Source organism: Vulpes lagopus, chromosome 17 (genome assembly GCF_018345385.1).
Source record: "Vulpes lagopus strain Blue_001 chromosome 17, ASM1834538v1, whole genome shotgun sequence".
Lineage (NCBI taxonomy): Eukaryota > Metazoa > Chordata > Mammalia > Carnivora > Canidae > Vulpes > Vulpes lagopus.
The window spans coordinates 25,515,877-25,540,597 of NC_054840.1; the positions used below are offsets into that span (position 1 = coordinate 25,515,877).

Sequence of the window (24,721 nt, forward strand, 5' to 3'; positions counted from 1 at the left end):
TTTTTTAGATAGGTAACACTTCCATGTGCTTCAGACAAAAATATCGATTATATGCACATTTATACATAATTACATAACATTACATATGAGTACAGAGTGGCATTTCCTTTTTACTTGTTCCTCAGGCACTACCTCCCTTCTTCATATACACTAGTGCTTTATTTATTCTTCTAGTTACTTTATGGACATACCAGTACATATTCACATATATTAATATGAATTTTCCTCCATCCTTTTTTTTGCATAACCATTTGGATGTATTTAAAATAAAACAAAAACAAGTTTTTGGTAAACAAAATTTAATACAACTGTAAAGTCAAATAATAATGGTTAAAGGACATTTTATTAGATACAACTTTTAAAAAATTAAACTATGCACAAAGTATATTTAAACAAGGCATATTAGTATTAATGTGCTACAATCAAATTGAGAGCAAAGAAGTACAAAGCATTTTTCACTGTGAAGATACTGGAACCTCTCACTGAAAGCAAATGACATTTGGCTGCCATCGGTTTGTACAAGTTGTAAAGCATATCATGCTTTTTTTCAACACTGTAATTGTTGTCTTAGCTCCAGAAATTCTCAAAACTTTAAATAAAAGAAACTAGGGGAGGGATGATGGGGAAAGCAAGAGTAAGAACTTTTTCAAGAAATATAAATGAAAAAGACTGTAGAAGGAAAAAAAATAGTACATAAGAATGGAACAAAAATAAGTACATTTACTTTTTTGACATTAGATGTAGACTTTGCAAATGATGTTTTCAAAAGTTTAATCAATGTTAGATGTTTGAATATCTTAAAAAGCACCTTGGTTACAAGACAAACAAAATCCCCGAATATAATAAAACTCCAAACACTCAACATTTCTTAACATTCTCATTCTGCCAAGCAACCACATGGTGCTTATTAAAAAATTTAAGAAGGGAAGTTTACTTACTCTGTAGGAAACAAATATGAAACTCACCTAAGGTAAGCTTTATTTAGAATGAAAAAAAAGTTGAAATAGCACTAGAGAACTTAAGGCACATAAACAAATTCAGATGTAGTTATTATGAAAACATTAAGTTCTTTTCTTTGGAACATTATATAAAATAAGTTATGACTACTGCTGTTTTAAAAAATTATTTATGATGATCATCTTTAGCACTAAGTAAATTTAATATCTAAGGCAATCACACACATGTAAAACATTCATAAAAAACATTAAAAAATGTCTGAAGTATGTTGAAAATGTCTCTGGAATTATCAATTCACACTCTGGCTCAAGTGGTTTCTGATGTCTAGCATTAGATGTGACAATAAGTAGAGCTACCTAGTCAAACCTACTTAAAAGCCAACCAAATTGCCCCCATTCTGGTTACTTGATATGGCGAATTTATTTACTTAGCTAAAAGAATAATGGGGTGAGGTGATGTAAACCTGGCTTTCAATATAATGCACAAGAAATTCTAATAAGGCCAAAATTATGTTGAGGTTAACTGGTGTCTTGAGTTTAGTAAAATAAAGGCTTCCATAGGAAGCTTTTAAGAGACATTATCTTATCACTTGGCACCACATAAATAGCTATCTCTTCTCTTTGAAAATATAGTCTGGAGATGTCTTTTCCACATGTAAATCTCAAGACACAAAAGGCACACACAATTATTCAAACCCTCTACTCTTTTCATGAATGGGTTCTCACAGCAATTCTTAAAAAAAAAAAATCTATTGCCATATCCAGACAACAGGAAAAAAAACCACACACACACACCTGGGTTGCGTATTGACAAAAGTAGTATAACTGAACCTTTGTCTTTCCTGAGTTTCAAAAGGGTATATGACAGTAGAGATACATAAACAATTTGTAATCACTAAGAGAAAATGTATCAGTCCACAAAACATTTTCATCTTTCTAAATATAAAAGAATGAATGTTCAACCACGGCCTGTGTGAAGCCCCTTTACCAAATTAGATTTACTCTAGGATCATGAACTGAACGTTATATAGTTATGGCACTTTAAACACCCCAAATAGGCAAAAATGACAAGTTAATACCCTCCCTGAGTATTTACATCATTTTTTTTAACACCTGGTTTAAATGGAGTAAATATCTATATTTCAGTCATCCAGGGAAACAAAGGTTACTGAAGATTGAGTAAGCTACTATTTCATACCTGTGCAGTAGTCAGTGGGAAGATTAAGGCTGAAAACAAAGAAGGTCCACTGTTGTAAAAATTAGACCACTTTATAGCTCACTCATACATAGGAAAACACACATTCATGAACAAAAAGACTATACTTTCCTATTAATTCAACAAAACATATGTTTGAACTGCTTTTCCCACTGAGGTATCAACAGTTGGGTTTAGCAAACTTGTCTCTACCTCCAATTTGTTTTCTGATTTTGTGAAACTTTATGTACTACATAGATTTTGACTGTACACAAGTCATTATACTAACACTCATCAGGTACTTTCAAACTTTTTAAAAGAAATCTCTACACCCAACGTGGGACTCCAGTGCACCACCCAAGATCAAGAGTCCCATGCTCTACTGACTGAGCCAGCCAGGTGCCCCTCAACATGTACTTTCAAATGTAAAAAACTATTATAAAAATACCCAAATAAAAAATCTTCTGGAATTGAATTTAAGAAAGTCAACCAATTTTTACTTTATGTGCTTTTTTCTGATCATCACAAACTGATCAAATTCTTGGTGTTTGTATATATGTGTGTACATGACCATACTATCTATCTACACATGTGTATAAATATATATATATACTAATCCCAAAGGGTATATGAGCATCTCCTATCAAGAGAAAATCTGTCAACTATGTAATGACAGTATGAATATAATCTGACACAATTTGGTTGATGAATCCCTTTTGATATACTAATTATACCCTAAAATTATTTTATCAATGCTAACTCCTTTATTTATCAATATTCAGTAAAGGAAGATAAATAGTTAAAGGCTATTAAAAAATCAGTTGACTAATTTCAAAAAATTATTAATGTCATGGGACTTAAGCTAAGTTCTTGGTGGCCTACTTAATTTATGCAGTTTTAAGTTATGTAGAAAGAAATTAAACAATATTGACATGAGGTCTATGTTTATGCAAATTGTTTTATAGGATTTCATTTCAAATTTAGTACAATAAACACATGGATTTTAAAAATAAATGTATAAAGAAATACAGGTAAATAGTTATTACTTTTACAATAGACAAAGTACTACAATACAAGTGATCTTGAGAAAGTATTTTTTGTGTGTGAAATGTCTGTATTTATGTATGGGCATGATCTTACAGATACACATGAAAATAACAAGTATCATTTGTATACTCCTCAACATTTACAAAATACTTTTCTCATACATTATCACATCTACTGCAAAGAATTTCTGAACTAAATAGGTTCCATTATCTACAAAAGGTATATTGCAGGAGTAGATACTGACAGTAGGGATACTGTTTAATTTGCTTTAGAATTAAAACCAGTATCCCAATTGTTTTTGCAATTGTCTTTCAACAAAAATGATAGAAAATTGTTTCCTGAATTGCTTTTATAATTATCAGAAGAGTATATATCATTTCAAACTAAAATTTGGAAAATTAAAATTCCCTCAAAATTTATAAGATTTTTAGAGTTTTCCTCAGAATTCAGATTCCAGCTAAGCATTGATGTTGATGCCATACAGTTTATTAGAAATCTCTGTATCATTCGAAGATGAGAAAACAAATGGTCTATGTAAGGTTTTGATTACTAACTTGGTTTTAACAGAAATATGGTGGCACTAAAATCACACATTTGCATCATCTCTCCTGTGACAAGGAATATGTATTATGATGTGAGATGACAATAGTGCCTGGGAAGTTGAAATCCAGCAGGCTACCTGAATATCCCTGGAATATCCCTAAAATGTTGTAAATTTTACCTGTTCACCCAGGAATGACAGTAATCACTTGGGCTACAGTTCCTGCCATTCCATTTGCCTTAAAAACAACTGTATATTCCTTTCTGAAAACTAGTAAGCTTATAAACTGGAGTTGAAAAATCTAGACAAAGCAATTTGTTGTAGAGAAGCTTGAGAATGTTGACTAGTATTTTCCACAATGGGTACCAAATGAAAGATTTCTCTTAAAAGACTGCAAATACTGCAGTTAGTTTTTTTGGGATTTTAAAATTTTAAAAGAAAAATGGACCCACTGAAAAGTGGTCCCTCTTTAATCCTTTAAAGGCAACTCAAGAGTGGAGACTCCAGGAGTTTTACCTGTTCACAGGAAAGGAGGATAACCAGGGAAGAGGTCCTCACCCAAAGCACCATACTAATGAGGCCAAACCCTACTGGGTTAGGGAGAAAAATCTGTCCTTGTTTTCCACAAAATAATATTGCAAAATGGATTTCAACTCTTTTGTCAGATTCAAGAAAAGGTGCTTCCTTAGAGAATTTAGAGATGATACATAAGTACTTTGAGAGCCACAGTGGGTCATTTTCCCTTCAATGGTCTTACATAATTTTTTTCTTAGGAATTAACCTATAATTTTAATCCCCATTTTAGGGGCACTTGCTTTTCTATCTCCTATCCAATGGTTTTCCAAAAATATGTTTAGTAGAAGACAGTTCTAAGAAGTAATGATAATTCAGTATAATACTCAAATTGTCATTACATTTTTATCAATTACTGAAAAAAAAACCCTTCAATACAATTAATCCGTTTGAATATATTTTTAGTGAAAAAGATTTTTTAAACTGATTTCCCGCCCTTTGTAAGCACTCTAAGCATTATGTGATTCAAACTAAATGAAGCCTAAGTCATGCAATTTTCTATACATATATGACAAAATAAGGAATATATAGGGTTACAGATAAACATATACAAATGGAAAAACCATTCACAAATTCCTAAAAATTACACAGGCAGACATTATTTCCTACTCCACATGAGTTTCTTACAATACTTACAAAGGTACACTCTCAAAACCCAAGCAATAACCACTATTACTTTCAACAACAACATATTTTTTTTCTCCAATTATAGGAAAGGTTTTATTACAGTTTGAAAGATTGAATTTCAGGGGAAAAGGCACCACAATTATTATCTTTACTTTTTTGTGTACATGGCACAAAGGAGATATGTCAAGTTCCCACTCTGGAGCTCTTAAAACCTCTCATCTTGGATCAGTGTGGCTTCTTGGGTGAGGTATCCTGGCATTAGAGCTTAAAGCATTTTTCATTGTATCTATGTATAGTCACACAGCCGTGATAGGAGACTGGCCTGGGCATTGCAGCTACCCCTGTGATGATACTTGTTGCAGGATCATAACAGAGAATAGTGTCTGTGGCTTCTCCATTTTCCCGTCTTCCACCCAGGATATATATTTTACCATTACACACAGACATACCACAGTTTTCCTGTTGAACCAAATAAAAAAAAAAATTCACTCTTTGAGGGGATTTGCTAGCAAACTGAAAAGTAAAATATGCTTTAACAGACAAAAAAAGACGGCATGAAACAAGCTCCCTTTTGCCCAACTCCTGCTCTATGTGTGAGTGCTAGGTAATTTTGCATGAATGAAATGTTAAAATAAAATCTATACTATTGATTGGGGTCCAGACGTGGGAGTGAAGTGAGGGTAGTGGACTAAAACAAGTTTTAACTTAATAGCAGTTGAATGAAAATATTTTTGAACAGTATGACTTGCTTCTCCTCTTAAAAGGAGGTCCCTTAGTATAGCAAGTGGCTATTACATGACCAAGGAGTAGGAACATTATTCATTATGTGGAATTACCCACAAGTTCAATGAATGAATGAGAGAAAGATTTATAAACAAATTGACAAAGCACTGTTATCAGGGGCTTTGGCTGGGACGTAGAAACTCCTCAAATATTTTAACTTTGCACACAATAGGATTCTTAGCTGAATTTCCTCTGTCAATAACATAATTACTATAAAAAACAAATATTCTTGCAAGGATGAGAGTGATTCTTCAAATAAAGAAATTACACTAAAATTGTCCATTTCATGGATCTCATTATGCTGCAGGTCGAATATTCTATTTACATTTTACTTTAATTCAGAAAGTTATTGCACATTACTATCATCCTGTTTCATATAACTAACAATGGGATGGATTTTACCAATTGGTACAATAAACATCTTTAACTTGACTAGATTTACTGTGTATGTAAGTTTGCTCTTTTTTTGTAGAAGATTTTATTTACTTACTTGAGAGAGAGCGAGCGAGAGCGAGCATGAGGGGTGGAGGAGAGCAGAGGGAGAGAGAGAAGCAGACTCTCTGCTGAGCAGGAAACCCCATGTGGGTCTCTGATCCCAAGATCCTGAGATCATGACCTGAGCTGAAGGTAGGTGCTTAAATGGACTAAACTACCCAGGCCCCCTAAGTTTTGCATTTATAGAAGAAATTAAATCTTGGTAGAAATTAAATCTTTCTTCAGGTCTAAAAGAATTTGTGAGCACTTAAAAATATTTATATTAGAGTTTACACATACCCAGAATAATCTGGCTCGTTATCATTTATGAATGACAAACTTTTATCCAGAATATCACCCATGAATTGTACCAATTATGTGCCAAACTACAACATTTTTCTTTTTCTTTAATTTTATTTTTATTTGGCAGAGAGAGAGCAAGAGAGAGAAATCAAGAGAGATCGTGCACAAGCAAGGGGAGCAGCAGACAGAAGGAGAGAGAGAAGCCAGCTCCCCACCGAGCAGGGAGCCCAATGTGCAGGGCTTGATTCCAGGACCCCAGAATCATAACCCAAGCCGAAGACAGATACCTAACTGACTGAGCCACCCAGGCACTTCCCAGCATTTTTCATCTAAAGCACAGTAAACTTTTTAAATAAATTCTAAAAGTTCTGAATACAATAAAAAACAGTATCATCAGTTTCCAGATAGAACCTAGCCTGTAGAACTGAACCTTACAGTTACTTTAATGATGATTCTTAAACTATATAATTATAGGATCTTATTAATGTAATTTCAGAGAATAATGCTCAGAAATAAATGAAGCAAGTAATCTTTAAATCAGTTTTTCTTTCATATCAGGAAATTGCTTTTATCAGATATAGTAGCTTATTTCACTGTATTAGAATGTAAGGAGTAATGACAGCTGGTAAGAAAATAGTTTATCAATACATGAAGGTTTCTTTTTTTTAAATATTTAATTCTTGTTTAAGTAATCTCTACATCCAACACGGGGCTTGAACTCACAAACATGAGATCAAGAATTGCACTCAGTTGCAAACATCTGAGTCTCCTGACTCAGCCAGCTAGGTGTCCTAAAACATGAAGCTTTAATGTTATTTTTCAAGACTGGAACAAAACATGATCCTAATAAAAAAAAAAAAAAGTTGTCCCCTTAATTATAATTTTTAAAAAAGATTTTATTTATTTATTCGAGAGAGAGAGATGCAGAGAAGCAGGCTCCATGCAGGGAGCCCGACATGGGACTTGATCCCAGGTCTCCAGGATCACACCCTGGGCTGAAGGCGGCGCTAAACCGCTGAGCCACCGGGGCTTCCTTATAGTCTATTATCTCTTATAACACATGTTGCATATAAGACTCTTAAGATTAGGTCCCTTGTTACTACACTGTCTCATTTGTTTACTTACTCAATAAATACTTACTGAGCACCAACTAATGCAAGATACATAGAAAAGGAGTTAGAAAAAACAGTATTCTCAAGAAGACAGAATTCCAGTATGGAAATAAACATTTATACCCATAACAGAATATATAACTGCCATAATAGAGGTGTAAGTACAGTGACCGATTAGAAAAGGAGGAAATTAATTTTGAACAGGGGAAACTTCAGTTTGTTGTAACTATGAAGTGGTCCTGGAAAGTGGAGTAGAATTACAAGTAGAGATGATAGAAAGGGCATTAGAGCCTCACAGGACAGCATGAACTAAGGCAGGAACACATATGATGTATACAGCAAATGCAAATTCACAGGTACTTAATATAATTGTGATAAAGTTGCAGAAAGTGAAGCTGAAAAGGCAAGCAGAGGTCAGAATGCCTAGAACGAAGTAGGAAAACTTTTGGATTTTATTTAGTATGTTTCCAATCAGAGGAGAGACATAAGATTTGTTGGAAAATAGTGGCAAAATGGGTGAGAGAAGAGACATTAAAGAACACTAATTAGAATATTATTGCTTTTGTTTAGGAAGAACTGATAAGAATTGAACAAAAGCAGGAACCACAGGTATGGAAAAGAATAGGAGAAACTCTGAGGACACAGAACTGATATGCTAGATTGATTCAATTTAGGAGAAAGTGAGGAAAACCTAAGAAATTAAATCTAGGTATGAAATAATAGAAAAATATATATTGGTCCCTGCCCCCAGTTCCTGACAGAGTTCCTAAATTCCTTAGAATTTCCTGAGTGATAGGAAAATCTTTTTTTTTTTTTTTTTAAAGGTTTTATTTATTCATGAGAGACACAGAGAGAGAGAAAAGCAGAGACACAGGCAGAGGGATAAACAGGCTCCATGCAGGGAGCCCGATGTAAGACTTGATCATGTCCTGAGCCAAAGGCAGATGCTCAACCACTGAGCCACCCAGGCGTCCCGAAATCTTTTTTTTTTTTTTAATTTTTTTAAAGATTTATTTTTATTTATTTATTCATTTATGATAGACACAGAGAGAGAGAGGGTGGGGGGGCAGAGACACAGGAGGAGGGAGAAGCAGGCTCCATGCTGGGAGTCTGACGCGGGACTCGATCCCGGGACTCCAGGATTGCGCCCTGGGCCAAAGGCAGGTGCTAAACCTCTGAGCCACCCAGGGATCCCCTCTTTTTTGTTTTAATGAGACAACCATTGGCAGGCTTCTGGAAGGAAGCTGGTCAACAAGATCAGGCCAAAATTAGAATCTTAAAATTTTTATCCCCACTTCCCATTCTCTGGAGAGGGGAAAGGGGCTGGATATTTAATTAAAACTACATGATGAAGCCTCCATAAAAAATTCCAAAATATAGGATTTGAACAGCTTTTGGGTTAGTGAACACATCCATGTGCCGGGAGGGTGGTGCACTTCAACCTGAGGACAGAAGCTCCTATGCTTGGGACCCTTTTGGACCTTATCCTATATGCCTCTTCATCTGCATCCTTTATAATATCCCTTATTATGTAATAAATCAATAAATCTAAGTGTTTCCCTGAGTTCCACGAGCTGTTCTAGCAAATTATGAACTCAAGGAGGGGGCTGTGAAAATGTTAATTTATATTCAGTCAAAAGTCCTGGGGACAAACTGGAACTAGCATTTGGCGTCTGAATCAGTGGCAGTCTTATGGGACTGAGCCCTTAACTTATGGAATGGGACACTAACTCCAGGTAGATAGTGTCAGAACTAAATTAAATTGCAAGACACTCAGCTGAAGACGGAAGATTGGTTAATGTTGGAATGAATCCACATATTTGGTGCCAGAAGTGCTGTGAATGTGAGTAAGGAAGAGACAGTTTTTCCATTCACTAGGCTGTTCGGAAACAGAAAAAGTATGCTTGGGGAAGACAGTATATTCTTTTTTTTTTTTAAGTTTGAACTCTTGGAACATCATAAAAAATAACAAGTAGGCAGTTGGAAATTTGAATTTGGAGCACAAGAGAGGCTTTAATGAAGATAAAGATTTGAAGTCACCAGTACTGAGCAATAATTATGATTTACTCAGGAATAAAGTAAAAGCTAGGAAGCAAGTAGGAGAAAGAGACTCAAGGAACACCCATATTTAAGGGTTGGATAGAAAAAAATAAGAGAATATGAATATAGACTGAGGACATTATTAGTAATGACCTCTGGGAGTGTAACACACTTCTAAAGTGGTATAGGTAGATCCAGATTCCTAGCATCAGAACCATCAAATCTTTTGGTGGTAGGAAGGAGGGTAGAGACATGAATCAAAAGCTGAGAGAATCCTTTTTGGGAAGCAGGAGGTGGAGTAGGGGTATGGGTAGTGTGCGTGGGTGAAGGAGACCTGAGTACAGACATTTCTTTTATAATAAAAACCATAGAAGGAAAGAAACCAATTTGGGAGCATTTCTTCTTGTTCAAAATTTGTAAGAGATAGAGATAAGGACTGGGGTAGATTCTGAAAAAGGTCAAGGAAAACAAACCCCAGCAGTCCAAATGCAACTGCTCCTTCACCATGAGATGGTAGAAAACAAGTTATTTCAATAAAGCAATTCCCTAGAACAAGTTCAAAACAGGTATACCATATGACTTATGTGGTTTTAAAAATTCTGAAATAATTCATGCATACATGAAATATACTAACAGTGAAATTACAGTATATTTATAATGGCCATGTATTTGGTCCCTCTTCAATTGATTTTTCTTTTGGATCGTTTTATGTTATTACCTGTCGGCTGAATGTATTCTGTACGTGCATCCAGTAATCTTCAACTGGATCATAACAGTATATTGCCTTGGTCAGCCCACCAGCAACATATATCAAGTTGTTTAAGGATACGGCTGTTATACACCTCTTGGCAATTGGGATAGCTGCACGAAGTAGCCAAGAATTGGTTTCTGGATCGTAAGATTGAACCTAGTAATATATAGAAATATTTAATTAAAATTTCTAAACAACACTGCAAATTTAGTTAATAAAAAAATCTACCAATACATAGAAACATGATTAAAACTTAAATCCCATTAATTACATTAATTCATTCACATTAATTCATGGAATTAAAGGAGGTTAACTTGATAGGGGAATGTTTGAATTATAAAAATTCTCAAAAGAAATGAAAATTTATTACTATCAAGCAGAAGAGAGTAACACACACAGATTGTTTCCAGGATGAATGACTATGCTACCATGATAAATTTTCATTTATTTCCGTTAAAATTGACAGTCTAGATTTTTCTAAAGATTTAATTAATTAATTAATTTTAAAAAAATTATTTATTTATTCATAAGAGACAGAGAGACAGAAACACAGGTAGAGGGAGAAGCAGGCTCCTCATGGACAGCCCGATGTGGGACTCAATCCTGGGACCCTGCGATCATGACCTGAGCCAAAGGCAGATGCTCAAGCACTGAGCCACCCAGGTGCCCCAGATTTATTTATTTTAGAGAGAGAGAGAGAGAGGAGGGAGTGCATGCAAGCAGGGGGAGAGAGGCAGAGGGAGAAGAGAAAATCTGAAGCAGATTCCCTGTTAAGTGTGGAGCTTAATGCAGGGCTGGATCCCACAATTCTGAGATCACGACAGACTTAGCCCCTCAAGTACCCCAACAGTCCAGATTTTTAAAAAATTGTGTCATATAGGATAACTATGCCTCAGTCTGAATACAATTTCTTTTTTTTTTTTAATATTTTATTTATTTACTCATGAGGGACACACACAGAGAGAGAGAGAGAGGCGAGACACAGGCAGAGGGAGAAGCAGGCTCCATGCAGGGAGCCCAATGCGGGACTCAACGCTGGATCTCCAAGATCATGCCCTGGACTGAAGGTGGCACCAAACTGCTGAGCCACCCGGGCTGCCCTGAATACAATTTCTTTATACTTTTAGGAAGTCCTTTCTTCATAAGAACACAAGTAAACCTCAATTCAGTATACCCTGAATTATCAAAATTCTGAATTAATGAATTCTAAAAATGTAACATTATATTAAAATTTAATTAAATAATAATTGGCTGACAAAATTCAATTAACAATTGTGAAACAGATTAGGCCTCAGATAGTTGTTTCCAGAATAAACACAGTATTTTCTGAAGTGTCAGGATGGCAAATGTTTTGTTCCAGGAATTCAGTGAACTGCAGCAACTTTGAGCTATTTTCTATTTACGTTACAGAAGTTTACTTTCCTTTTTTTTTGTTGTTCTGAAACATACTTTTAAAGTATGCAGAACATGACCCAGTTGAAGGCAGTATAGTTACGGTATCATATCCTCTGCTAATTTACTTCCCATCTGTGTTTTTGTGAATAATTTTCTGTTTCTATAGACTATAGCAGTAAAAGGTTTACAACAATTTATTTAGTACAAGATCCCAATGCTGAGATTAGTTTTATTTCAAAAAGACTAGATAATGCTTTATACAGAAAATTGTTAGATATATTAGGATTTCACTTCAGTAACTTGAAACTCAGTGTTTTCTCCTTAAAATATAAAGTACTAGACAATTTTTAAAAGGTTTCTTACACTAAAGGTCCTAACTATTTGATAAGCCTTCTGTATTTTTCTTCTTGTGTACATCATTGGTAATTCCTGTAAGAGAACATGGCTTACCTTATCAGAACATGTATTATCATCAGGTCCTCCCCCAATCACAAACAATTTGCCTACACAGCTAGTCACGGCAGGAGAACTCACTGCTTCCTTAAGGGGAGCAACTTCAGTCCATCGATTTGAAAAGGAATCATAACATTCTACGCTGCTAAGTCTGTTTTGTCCATCATAGCCTCCAACAACATACACCTATATGTGGAATACATGGAAAAATTTTTAATTGTCAAAAGTCTGAATTTTTGACTAGTTGGCTAAGGAATTAGGGATTTGTCCCCTTTAAAAAGCCCTTTGGTAACTATAATTGCAATATATTTAGCTTGGTTTCTGAAACTTTTATTAGCACCCTATCATCACCACCAAGGAGACTTTTTAGTTTTTTTCATAATAACCCCCTCCAATCAAGTTTTAATACCACAGATACATTGTATATCTTTTTATGTACTGTATGTTTATCTGCTTTACCTATGAAAGAGTACAATTTTTTTTATCCCCAAGAATGAATCTTTACCCCCTTAAGGGTCATACTGCATGTTTTTGAAAACTACATGATTGCTCACACTCATGGATGATGAAAATACTTGATTATTATGAAATAATAAAGCTATGAAACTAAACTATTAGGTAAGGAATACTAGACTCCAGGATCACTAAAGGCAGGACCTGTCTTGTTTTTCATTTTATTTATTTATTTTCTAAAGATTTCATTTATTTATTCATGAGAGACACAGAGAGGGGGGGGGGGCATAGGCAGAGAGAGAAGCAGGCTCCATGCAAGGAGCCTGATGCAGGACTCGATCCCAGGTCTCCAGGATTATGCCCTGGGCTGAAGGCAGCTGCCAAACTGCTGAGCCACCCAGGTGTCCCTGTTTTTCATTTTAGTATCTACTCTGCTTAACAAAGTACCTGACACACAATGAACTCTATATTTCGAAGGGCTTTCACAAATATGAGGAAGGCAGACAAATTAATACCTTCATGTGACAGGTGAACTAATCAACAAGTCATTTATTAAATGACCTATATGCAGAATAATCCATTAGGAATCATGAGATAGGGCAGCCCGGGTGGCTCAGTGATTTAGTGCCGCCTTCAGCCCAGGGCATGATTCTGGAGACCTGGGATCGAGTCCCACATCGGGCTCCCTGCGTGGAGCCTGTTTCTCCCTCTGCCTATGTCTCTGCCTCTCTCTGTCTCTCATGAATAAATAAAATCTTAAAAAAAAAGGAATCAAGAGATACACAAGAAAACTCATAACTTATTATTTTTTAAAGACTTATTTATTAATGAGAGAGAGAGAGAGAGAGAGAGAGAATATGAGAGCGGCAGAGACACAGGCAGAGGGAGAAGCAGGCTCCATGCAGGGAGCCTGATTTGGGACTGGATCCTGGGTCTCTAGGATCACGTCCTGGGCTGAAGGTGGCGCCAAACTGCTGAGCCACCAGGGCTGCCCCAAGAACCTCTTAACTTAAAAGAGATTTCTCCAGTTTAATATCCACAATTCCTTTAATCAACAGTCATTATCAATTCCTCCCTCCATATCTAAATAACTGTTAAGTCCCACTGGGTCTTATTTCACAGCACAAATTAATTTTCTTAAAATATCTCAATTCCTTTTTTTTTTTTCCTTTTTGAGATTTTATTTATTTATTCATGAGAGATACAGAGAGAGGCAGTGACATAGGCAGGGGAAGAAGCAGACTCTCTGCGGGGAGCCCGATGACGGACTCCATCCCAGGACCCTGGGATCATGCCCTGAGCCAAAGGCAGATGCTCAACCACTGAGCCACCCAGGCATCCATCCCTCAGCTGGAAGACTGTATGACAATTGTGGTACAATGTAGCAATTAAGGGCATGGTTTTGAAGTCAGGAGAGGCAGAGTTCAATATCTAGCATTGCCATGATATGTAAACCTTGGGTAGTTTATCTTCTGAGATTTAGTCTTTATTTACTCAATTCAAAAATGCAGACAATAATAGTATCACATATCATAATTTTGAGGATTAAACTTTATTGCCATTCTCCTGCATGCATAAACTGAAAATATATGTTGTGAGCATCGAGATGAAAGGCCTCTAGATTAAGAAAATCTGAATTTGTCCTCCTTTATCCCTTTCTGTATAACCTTGGGCAAGTGATTTGATCTCTTTGAATTTGGTTTCTATATAAATTGAAAAAGTTACATGGAATTTTATCTAAGATTCCTTCCTATTCTTAGATTCAGTATTCCAAATTATCTTACCGAGGTTTTCTTAATAGAGGCCATTTATAAATTCAAATAATTTTATATGTTTGAATTCAGTTTATATTGTTAATTTCTTATGATAATAGTTTCCATGATGTGAGTACTTGATATGTAAGGTAGAAAGATTTCTTTCATGTCTTGATTTATTGCTTCTAAGTCTTATGTAACTTCAAGGCAAATATACCAACACTTGTCAAAAAAAATTGTGTTCATCAATCCACACGTGATATTTGAGACATCAATCATTTTCATTTGCCTTTGTACCTTCAGGCTAAATGAATTTTTTTTAGTCAGATCTCTTCTCTTTCCAACCCTTGAATATTTTAGCTGCCCCCTTTCAGTAATATTTTATCATTCTTGAGACATGGCTACCAAAACTATATATAATATAGTAGATACTGACAAACTAGTGACTTTGTAAAAATAACCAATAGAATTAGTATTTTATTTCTAATACATCTATCTCAAGGTCCTCATTATTTCATTGACCTTGTTGACAGCAGCAGCACAATAGATCAATATCTTTAGGAATTAACAGTAGCTTTCAAACTGTGCTTTCAGAAACTCTAATATTTTATAGTACAGAAATTTCAAGAAGCTTCTATGGAGAAATAGGGGAAGAGGATGAGAGCTGATGAGAGGCTGAGAAAGGTTCTTGAACCATCTCTGTTTGCATTAGAGCAATTCTGTTTTCTCCACAGGAGGGTCTAAGAGGCAGCAATCTTTTTAGAAAGTGGTATCAGGGAACCAGTAAAAAATACATGTGGCAAGTAAGTAGCTGCTTTTATTCAGATTGCTCATTAATTTAAGGTAGCTTTGGAGGAGCTAATAGAGATGGAGGCAGAGAAAAACTAAAGAGCCCTTGGTATACTGCTGTATTTTTTACCTTTTCTATATAATGGCTTTTTTGTTAGATTTAATTTTTTTTTTAATTTTTTTATTTATTTATGATAGGCACACAGTGAGAGAGAGAGAGAGGCAGAGACACAGGCAGAGGGAGAAGCAGGCTCCATGCACCGGGAGCCCGATGTGGGATTCGATCCCGGGTCTCCAGGATCGCGCCCTGGGCCAAAGGCAGGCGCCAAACCGCTGCGCCACCCAGGGATCCCAGATTTAATTTTTTTAACTTTATAAAAGAGGGTGTAGCTGCTTTTTAAAAAGTTTGGAAACCACTAATCTGCAAGTGTTTCTCAGGTTCCTAAGGACAAAGAATGGTTCTGAACCAAAAAATATAAATGTAAATATATAAAGTAGATTCCATACCCAGTATGGAACCCAACATGGGGCTTGAACCCTGAGATCAAGACCTGAGCTGACATCAAGCATCAGACGTTTAACCAACTGAGCCACCCAGGAGCCCCCCCAAATTATGTTTTTCTTTTTTTAAGATTTTATTTATTGATTAGAGACAAAGAGAGAGAGAGAGAGGCACAGAGACACAGGCAGAGGGAGAAGCAGTCTCCATGCAGGGAGCCCGACGTGGGACTCGATGCCAGGTCTTCAGGATCAGGTCCTGGGCTAAAAGCGGCATTAAACCACTGAGCCACCTGGGGCCGCCCCAAATTATGTATTTTAAAACATTTATTAGCTGCAATCAGTAATCAGTTTTCCTTAAAATACACTCATGAATTTATCTTAACACTCACTTTAAATTTGTTTTGTCCCTAAATTGTATAAAGAAAAAAGATAAAATAACATCAGTCTAGGTAAATATATCTCCTGCCTGACTGCCAAAGTCCGTAAAGGGAAAAAGACTGCTTGGATTAGACATTGGCCTGTTTTTGTACTCGATGTAACTCCTTTATTTTCCAATGCTTCTTAGGCATTCAGACTCCAAGGGAGCATGAAAAGAGAAATGTGCTTCACTGCCACAAATTCCAAATTGGGAGAACAAAATATCCATTCAAAAGTACAGTGTCAAATTGTTTATATCTTCAGTTTATCTAATGAGGTTAGAAATGGAAGGAAATACAATTTGAATCCAAAATACCCAGAGAGTGAGTAAAAAGAAGGATTTAGTTGTAGTATTTATTTTGGAAATGTGCCAATAATAGTAATAAAAAGTGGTTTCTCTTACTTTACCAAGGAGGACAGCCATTTTGTGACGCCATCTGCCTTTATTTAGAGAAGCAACTCTGATCCAAATATTTAACTGTGAGTTATAAATCCATACATCACGCCCATTGATTCTTCCACCTTTAAATGAAAAACAATGTATACACAATAACAAAAATATCACCAAGGGGCTTATGCCCATGGCAAAGATAATTAAAACATAGGATTTATTCACCCAGTCTAAGAATTTTGAATTCAGTTCAATAAATGACACAAAGATCCTCTTAAAGGTTAATGGAAACAATTCCACAGAGCAGATATAAACTTTGCTGATTGTTATCTTGAAAAATATAGGCCCCAAATAATAAAATGCAGAGTATGATTTTTACAAACGTGTAAGCTTATTAACCTGAATCAGACATCAGAAGCACCAAAATAGAATTATTTTAAAAAGATTTTTAAAAATCACCCATCTTTTCAAAAGTATTTAATTACACAAAATAAAGTACGTGTTGTTATATTGTTCAACGTATAATACAGTAATTTGCGAAGCTGGTAAAATTGTTAACCAAATAATAGTCTTAGGATCATTGATAACGTAGTTATACTTTGTGTAAGCCTATCATTTCATTGTCTTAGATTTTAGATGTAACATCACATAAAAGTAGTTAAGAATTTTAAGGAAAATCCTATTTCATAAACTTTGGGTAGAATTTCAAAAAACCTGGGTAGATCAGAGATGCTTAATTAATTCTTTAAGTAATTTTCACTTTGCATACTTTACTGTGTTCCTTTAAACAAATTTAACAAGTAAAAGTTTTAAAAATTATATTCTATATGCATTTGAGAGCATCTGAAATATGATTAAAGGTATTTTTCTGACAGATATTTTATAAATTACTCTGGATCATCTTGAGCCTGTTTTTAAGAGAAAAAAGTCATTCTTGGTTTTATTTGTTGTATAAACTCTTCTGCTGAAAGTGGGCATATTCACTTTCACGGTTTTCTTCTGAGACACTACTACTTAAAACAGCCAAGCTGTGTTCAAATTAAAAGTAGCTACTGTAATTATTCTCCATTTACCTGAAACAAGAATGTCATTCCTTAGAGCACAGACTGCATACTCTGATTTGGTAAATTCTGGAAGCTTAGCCAAAGATTTCCACTCTCCTGTCACAGGATCATAGCACTCAGTGTATGGAAGATTAAATCCTCCAACACGTTCACAGCCTCCAACGACAACTATCACCTCAGAATAGCCAGTTGACCTAAAATAATTATTATAAGAATATATAAATAATAAAATACACTCAAGATTGTTGAAAACTCTAAAAACATATCATTATCATAAATAAAGTAAAACACTATTATAAAACAGTTAAGTTTATTCTCTGAGCATGTGCCAAATAATACAGGCTGCCAATGACTTTGAAAACAAACATTTGCAAGGGACTTAGTGACATCATTTTCCACAGAAATTCCTATGGATGGATCTTTTCTTTTCTATGGAGTTCTGCCTCAAAAATTGTAAAGCAGTCCAAAGATCCTACCTAACTAAACTGGAATCCTAGAATTAATAAGGGTAACTTTCAAATGCAGTCTTGTAGTAATTCAGATATGCATAGCCACACTACATTACACACTAATGTAGGAAAATGGTGCTTTTTCATCAGATCGCTAGTTCTTTTTTTTTTTTTAATATATTAATTATTTATTTGAGAGAGCAAGAGCAGGAGGAGGGGCAGAGAGAGAGGGGCCCAATGCTGGGGGCTCAATCCCAAGACCTGGAGTTCATACTGAACCACCCAGGTGCCCTAGATTGCTAGTTCTAAAAAAATTAATTCATAGTATAATCTAAGTACCCTTTAAAGAAGTATATTTATTTGTTCAGAAACTATTTTTTAAAATTAATTAATTAATTAATTAATTAATTATGATAGTCACAGAGAGAGAGAGAGGCAGAGACACAGGCAGAGGGAGAAGCAGGCTCCATGCACCGGGAACCCGACGTGGGATTCGATCCTGGGTCTCCAGGATCGTGCTCTGGGCCAAAGGCAGGCGCTAAACCGCTGCGCCACCCAGGGATCCCTAAAATAATTTTTAAAGTAAATTAAACTAATCTGAATTAAAACACTGAGCAGTCACTTAAAAGTGTTAACGGAGTTTATAACAAAGAATGTGAAAGGAAAAAGCAACACAAAAAAATTGTACAGAAGGTCTGATCAATACTATGTAAAAACTGTGTCTGGAAAGAATATACCAAAGTGCTAATGATATCTCTAGATAGTATGGCTTCCTTTTTTTCTATCAACATGAATTTTCAAAATGATAATGAGCATGGACTATTTTTTTTGAGTGGAAAAAACATTTAGAGCACTAAGAGAATTCTAAGGTTTATGTTAATAGACTTTTTTGTAGTTTAAATTTAAGATAGATAAGGAAAAACTAAAAGTTATCCAGGTTCTTTGTTACTCATAAGGCTCAATATTAAATTTGGAATTTAAAAATTTTTGGATTTTGTATTTTTTCACAAATATAATTGAAGTGAAAAAGTTCCTGTAACTACATTTTATGGTTGTTACAATTTTAATTTCATGAAGCAAAATGCTAACAATCCTTCTTCTCTTAACTTAAATGTGGAAGGAAAAAATACCACATCAGAATACTGATTTGTAGTTTTAGTCACTATGATGTTTCACAATTACAGTAGAAAAAAAAATCAAAATTAAGCAATACTGGTATGCCACTTTAACAGAGACACTATATTCTAGCTATGTTTACTCACAGCTTTTTCAGCTAATAATCATTCATCTGTCCCATGCCAGGCACACTTTTCCATTATAAAATCAGAAAAATATATTGTAGAACAGATTCTTGTTCATAGATGCAATAAAAACTACTTTTGGAACCCAGTAAATCATATAACCCTAATCTAGTATACAGTAAAACTTTATTAGAAGGACTGAAATATTATCAATGCTATTTTCCAAATAATTGCAAAATGAAACAAAGTAAATAAGGAATAACACCAGATACTTGATATGATTATTAACTTTTCCTTCTTTCCATAAAAGTTATCATTTCCTAAAATTATACTTAAAATACTTCTCGAACAAATTCATGTCATTTTCCTCAAAGCCTTATTTATCAATTGCTCAAAACAAAAGTTGCTAAACACTGTTATGGGGTTCAACCACTCCCAATTTTTTAAATATAAAATCAAGGTAACTATTATATATTATAGAATTGTGTTTTACACTTTCTTTATAACATTTTATTTTTAAATTCTTGTTTTCTTCTTATAGACAGAGGGCAGAGCAGTGTGTGGGGGACAGAGGGGAAGAAGGAGAGAGAATATTAAGCAGGTTCCACTCCCTAGCATGGGGTTACACACTGGGCTCAATCTCAAAAGCCTGAGATCACGATGTGAGCCAAAGTCAAGAGGGGGACATTTAACCAACTGAGCCACTCAGGTGTCCCATATTTGATTTATTTTATAGTTTCTTTTTGCTTAAACTTGCTTGCCTTTTTCAAGACTTCTTAGCTTAATAAGCATATATTGTCTGTTTTTGTACCTTGGAACAAAAAGAGAAAATAGCACAAAAAGCTAATGACTAAAAACAAAACAAAACACCTAATGACTAATACAATTGGTCCCACTAAATAAAGGATTACTTCAGTGTCTACCAGGAATGTATTTTTATCTGAAAGGATCAACAAACTGTAGTTTTGCCTGTACTGAAGGTCTTATTTGCAACCAAATCAAAGACAAGTCTAGTATTCTCATTAGAGACTGTTATCCCAATAAAAGTTATTTTTAGAGGTGCCTGGATGGCTCAGTTGGCTAAGTGTCCAACTCTTGGTCTTAGTTCATGATCTCGGGTTGTGGGATTGAGCCTGAGTCATGCTGCCAGTTCAGTGTGGAGTCTGCTTGAGTTTTTTTCCCTCTGCCCCTCTCTCTGCTTGCATGCATATGCTGTCTCTATCCAAAAAAATTATTTCTTGAGCTTGGAAAAATTTTTATCTAAAGCAGGGAATTGACTGCCTTAAAGGAAACAGGTCACTCCAGCTGATAATAGCACCTGGAAAAAAAGGCAGTCAAGATGATAGCATAAGATGAATAAAAGTCTGGATAGCCCATTCAATCTGTTTTTTAAAGTGAATGTTACTTTATTTTATTAATGCTTTAAAGTGAAAATTCTGATTTTGATGTGATAAAATATTTGCTGTGTTAGAATGGTTACATTATATGAAAGATAAAATAATTATAAATCCATAGGACATTCTAAACTGGATGAACAAAACATAAAATTATCAGATTCAATTAAGAATCTCAAAAGGCAAAATACAGGACTTGTTGGCTGACATAACAGACCTACTTATTATTAATGCAATATATGCCAGAGACAGGTGAACTGCTAAACTAACTCTCATTAATAAAAGGAGTCAATGCAATGGTTAATGAGAAGAATAACTGAACATATTTAAAAAGCACAATAGGAAAGGCAGTGTTTCAATATAGCAGGATATTGGAAGAAAGAAGGGAAAGATATTAGTAATATGATCTACTCACCACTCCAAGACTCAAAATATCTGAAAACTGACCCATCAAACAAAATAAATAGAAATATGAGACTTGAAGCCCTAAAGAGACTATATGGCTCTCTAGTCTGTAAGGTAGGACAGTTACTAAACTGTATGAATAGATCTAAAGAACTATGTATCAAAAAGAGGGATTGGTTAATCATAGATGCAACAAGTAAATGAATGAAAAAGTAAATAATCACAGAGGCAAACATCTCTTGTGCCTATTCAAGTTCTTGTCTAAGGGAAAGAGAATCTTAGTTAACTTGAACATTACTGGTTCTTTGGTAAGAAGATTTTTATGGTGGATGAGACTTCCTCAAGCTTTACTAGCTGAGAGGACTCCAGTTCTAAAGATCTATTAACTCCCTTTGTTTGGATTCCATACTTGCCAACAACCTTTGAAAACTTGGCTTCCCACTTAGTGATTTGTCCATAGTAAGAGAATATGCTGAATAGACTGACTTAAATATCTGTATGCTTTGATGTGGAATAATCTCCAAGACACTTATAAATCATGAAAACAAGGTGGAAAACTGAATGTATACAAAAAAGTAGGGAAGTAAAAAAGTAGGGAAGTATTTGTGTGTATATATACACATCCACTTCCATATGCAAAGAATATTTTTAAAGAGTTCAGAAAACTCCTAACGCTGGTATCCTTTGGGGAGAACTGATATATTAAGGGTCGGATGATGGAGACTTAATGTATACTTTTATGAAAAATGTTTAAGTTAAAAATGAACATGTAGAAAAGTGGTAAAACTATGCATCCTATAATACAGTAATTATCATTCTTAAGAGGGATTAGAACAGGGGCACCTGGGTGGCTCAACAGTTGAGCTTCTACATTTGGCTCTTAAAAATAGTATTAATTATAATATGGTTTGGCTTCCAATAGGAACTTGAACCTCATCTTCATTATGGACATAATTTTCATTATATATTAACTGACTGTTAGACATGAGAGTACAAAGTATTAAAAAAGTACTTAATTGACTCCAATCTCAAAATGACAAGCTTACTAAATCTTAGCTATCTCTATTGCTCAATGGAATGTGGCAAAGAGTGTCAATTTTTTTTCCACAGGGATGAACAAATTATTCTTAAACCATTTGATATCAAGTATTTCTTGTCTTTCAAACTACATTTCCTATTCTGTAAAAATTTTGATTTTCCTTATGAAACAAGCAAAAAATTTTATGTGCATTTTTGTGTGAAATACCAGCTTATGTTCTTTTCATACTATATTTCCAATCCTCACAATTTTATGAGGTGGTATTATGCTTATTTTACAGATGAGAAAATGGATAAAGAAGTTGCAATGTTTTGCCTAAGGTCATGGAATAACTATTTGCAGAGCCAGATCCTAGTCCACACCTGATTCTGAAGCCATTACTCTGAACACATCATGATACTTGCACTTGTTTATTAAAAAATAGCATTATGTATTAGGAGAGATTTAAAGTTGCATAATAGATATTAATAGAAAGACAACTATTCCTAAGCTTTACTATCTTTTTTTTTTAAAGATTTTATTTACTTATTCATGAGACACACACACACACACACACACATACACACACACACGCAGAGGCAGAGGCAGAGGCAGAGGCAGAGGCAAAGGGAGAAGCAGGCTCCATGCAGGGAGCCCAATGTGGGACTCAATCCTGGAACTCCCAGATTACGCCCTGGCCTGAAGGCAGGCGCTAAACCGCTGAGCCACCCAGGGATCCCCAGCTTTTACTATTCTTGAAGTTGCATAATAGATATCAATAAAAAGACAACTATTCCTAGCATTCCTATGATTGGTCTCTATTGTTTCTTTTCCCCAAGGGTTTACAACTGGTAGTGCAGATTATCAAAGCTTTTGTGCTCTTCAATTGGCTCATATCCTCTTTCTAGGTAACTGCAATCATACTCTGTTTTTAATATAATGTATGTTGGTGTTTCTCTCTTATTTAAGAGACATTTGGGTACATATAGGTAGAATATTCAGTATGGGTTGAACGCTGGACAACACTTGGCACAGAGTAAACACTGAAGAAATACTGGCTGATGTGAGGACTATGACCTAACTATACAGTGATGGGAAAGACTGTTATCATCCCAATCTAGAGTTAATCTTTGCATCAGCAATCGTGGGACAACCAGATAGGCTGTGCCTCCTAATGCAATGCAATGCAATATACACATTACCTAGGATGAACTCTAGTCAAAAATATTTAACTTGTCTCCATCAAGCTGAAGTTTGTAGAGCTAACTTCTAGTTTCCAGGAAACACAGCTAAATTCAGCTAAGTGACAGCAGAAGGAAGCAACCTAAGAGAAGGTGAAATATTTTTCTGGATAACTTGCCCTTCAGCAAGTTAAAAATCATGAAAAACAAACTGTTCTGGAATAAAAGAGACTTCATGGGAATAATCAGATGCAATGAGTAGTCCTGGATTGGATCAAGGTTCATTAAAGAACAGTTTGCAAAAGATTGGAGAAATATGGCTATGGACTGGGTATTAGTTAATATGAAAGAAACATTAACTTTAAGTGAGATGCTATTTTGACTATGTTACTGTTTTAAAGACACATCCTAAACTAAAAATAAACAGACAAATAAATAAAAATTTTAAAAAATTGGTTGAATGAGTAGATGAATAAATGAAAAAAAATCTGGACTGGAGTTATAGGTTTGATAGTCAATAGCATGCATGGTAATTAAAACCAAGAAAGTAGATGAGAACACCTAGGAAGATGTGATATAAGGCATGACAGAGAGATGTGAACCAAGGGGATCATCAACATTTCGAAGGCTAGATATAGAACCATCAAATGGAAAAAGAGCAGCTGGAAAAGAGGATCATGAGGAAAATGATGTTCTGGAAGCTAATAGAGGAGTTCCAAGAAAAAGTAAAGCGATTGATAAAGTCAATTCCTAAAGAGAGATCAAGGTGAATAAAGATTGAAAAGAGGCTAACAACAAATAGAAGGTGAAAGATGGCCTGATTGAGAGGAGTTTCAGTAGAGTGACTGCAGAGAAAGTCAAAAGAGTGAACTGTAGTTGAAGTAGAGACATCACTACTCTTTCAAAGAAGTTTGGAGTTTCTCAGAAAGAGGGAAACCTGACAAACAATGCACAGTGTTCAGATAATCAAATTCCTAGTGATTGGTACTAATATGCAATAACAGGTAAGTGAAGGAATATAAGGAATAGGAGGTGATGGTAGAGTTGTAAAATAAAGGATTTCTCTTTACATTCCTCATGCAATATCTACATAAAAGAGATATCTTCTATTATACTTATTACAATAGTCTGCAAATTCCATGTAACTATAGTTTGGTTTTTTCCTACTTGCCCCCTAAAGAAAGATGACATCGCAATCATATATATAGATGTGTTTCATTGTATGAAATGGATTGATTTCCTTAGAAATTGGATGTAAAATACATTTTTACAAATCAAATAAAATTAGGGGTGCCTAGGCAGCCTCGGTGGCGCAGGGGTTTAGTGCTGCCTGCAGCCCAGGGCGTGATCCTGGAGACCCTGGATCAAGTCCCACGTCGGACTCTCTGTATGATGCCTGCTTCTCCTCCCTCTG

The 24,721-nt window shown here is 35.1% G+C and overlaps 1 protein-coding gene across 2 annotated transcripts in view; it reads right to left on the reverse strand.

Annotated features, from left to right (window-relative positions):
* Positions 1 to 282: 282 nt before the first annotated feature.
* The window catches only part of KLHL24 (kelch like family member 24), a 44,400-nt gene continuing 19,961 nt past the window's right edge, over positions 283 to 24,721 (reverse strand). For both annotated transcript variants that reach the window (XM_041731632.1, XM_041731633.1), the window contains 5 exons: positions 17,629 to 17,813; positions 16,568 to 16,686; positions 12,248 to 12,436; positions 10,370 to 10,558; positions 283 to 5,398 (listed from right to left, as the gene is read on the reverse strand). In XM_041731632.1, the coding sequence (XP_041587566.1) occupies positions 5,198 to 5,398; positions 10,370 to 10,558; positions 12,248 to 12,436; positions 16,568 to 16,686; positions 17,629 to 17,813 (883 nt within the window). In that variant the 3' untranslated portion in view covers positions 283 to 5,197. The remainder of the gene's footprint in view (positions 5,399 to 10,369; positions 10,559 to 12,247; positions 12,437 to 16,567; positions 16,687 to 17,628; positions 17,814 to 24,721) is intronic.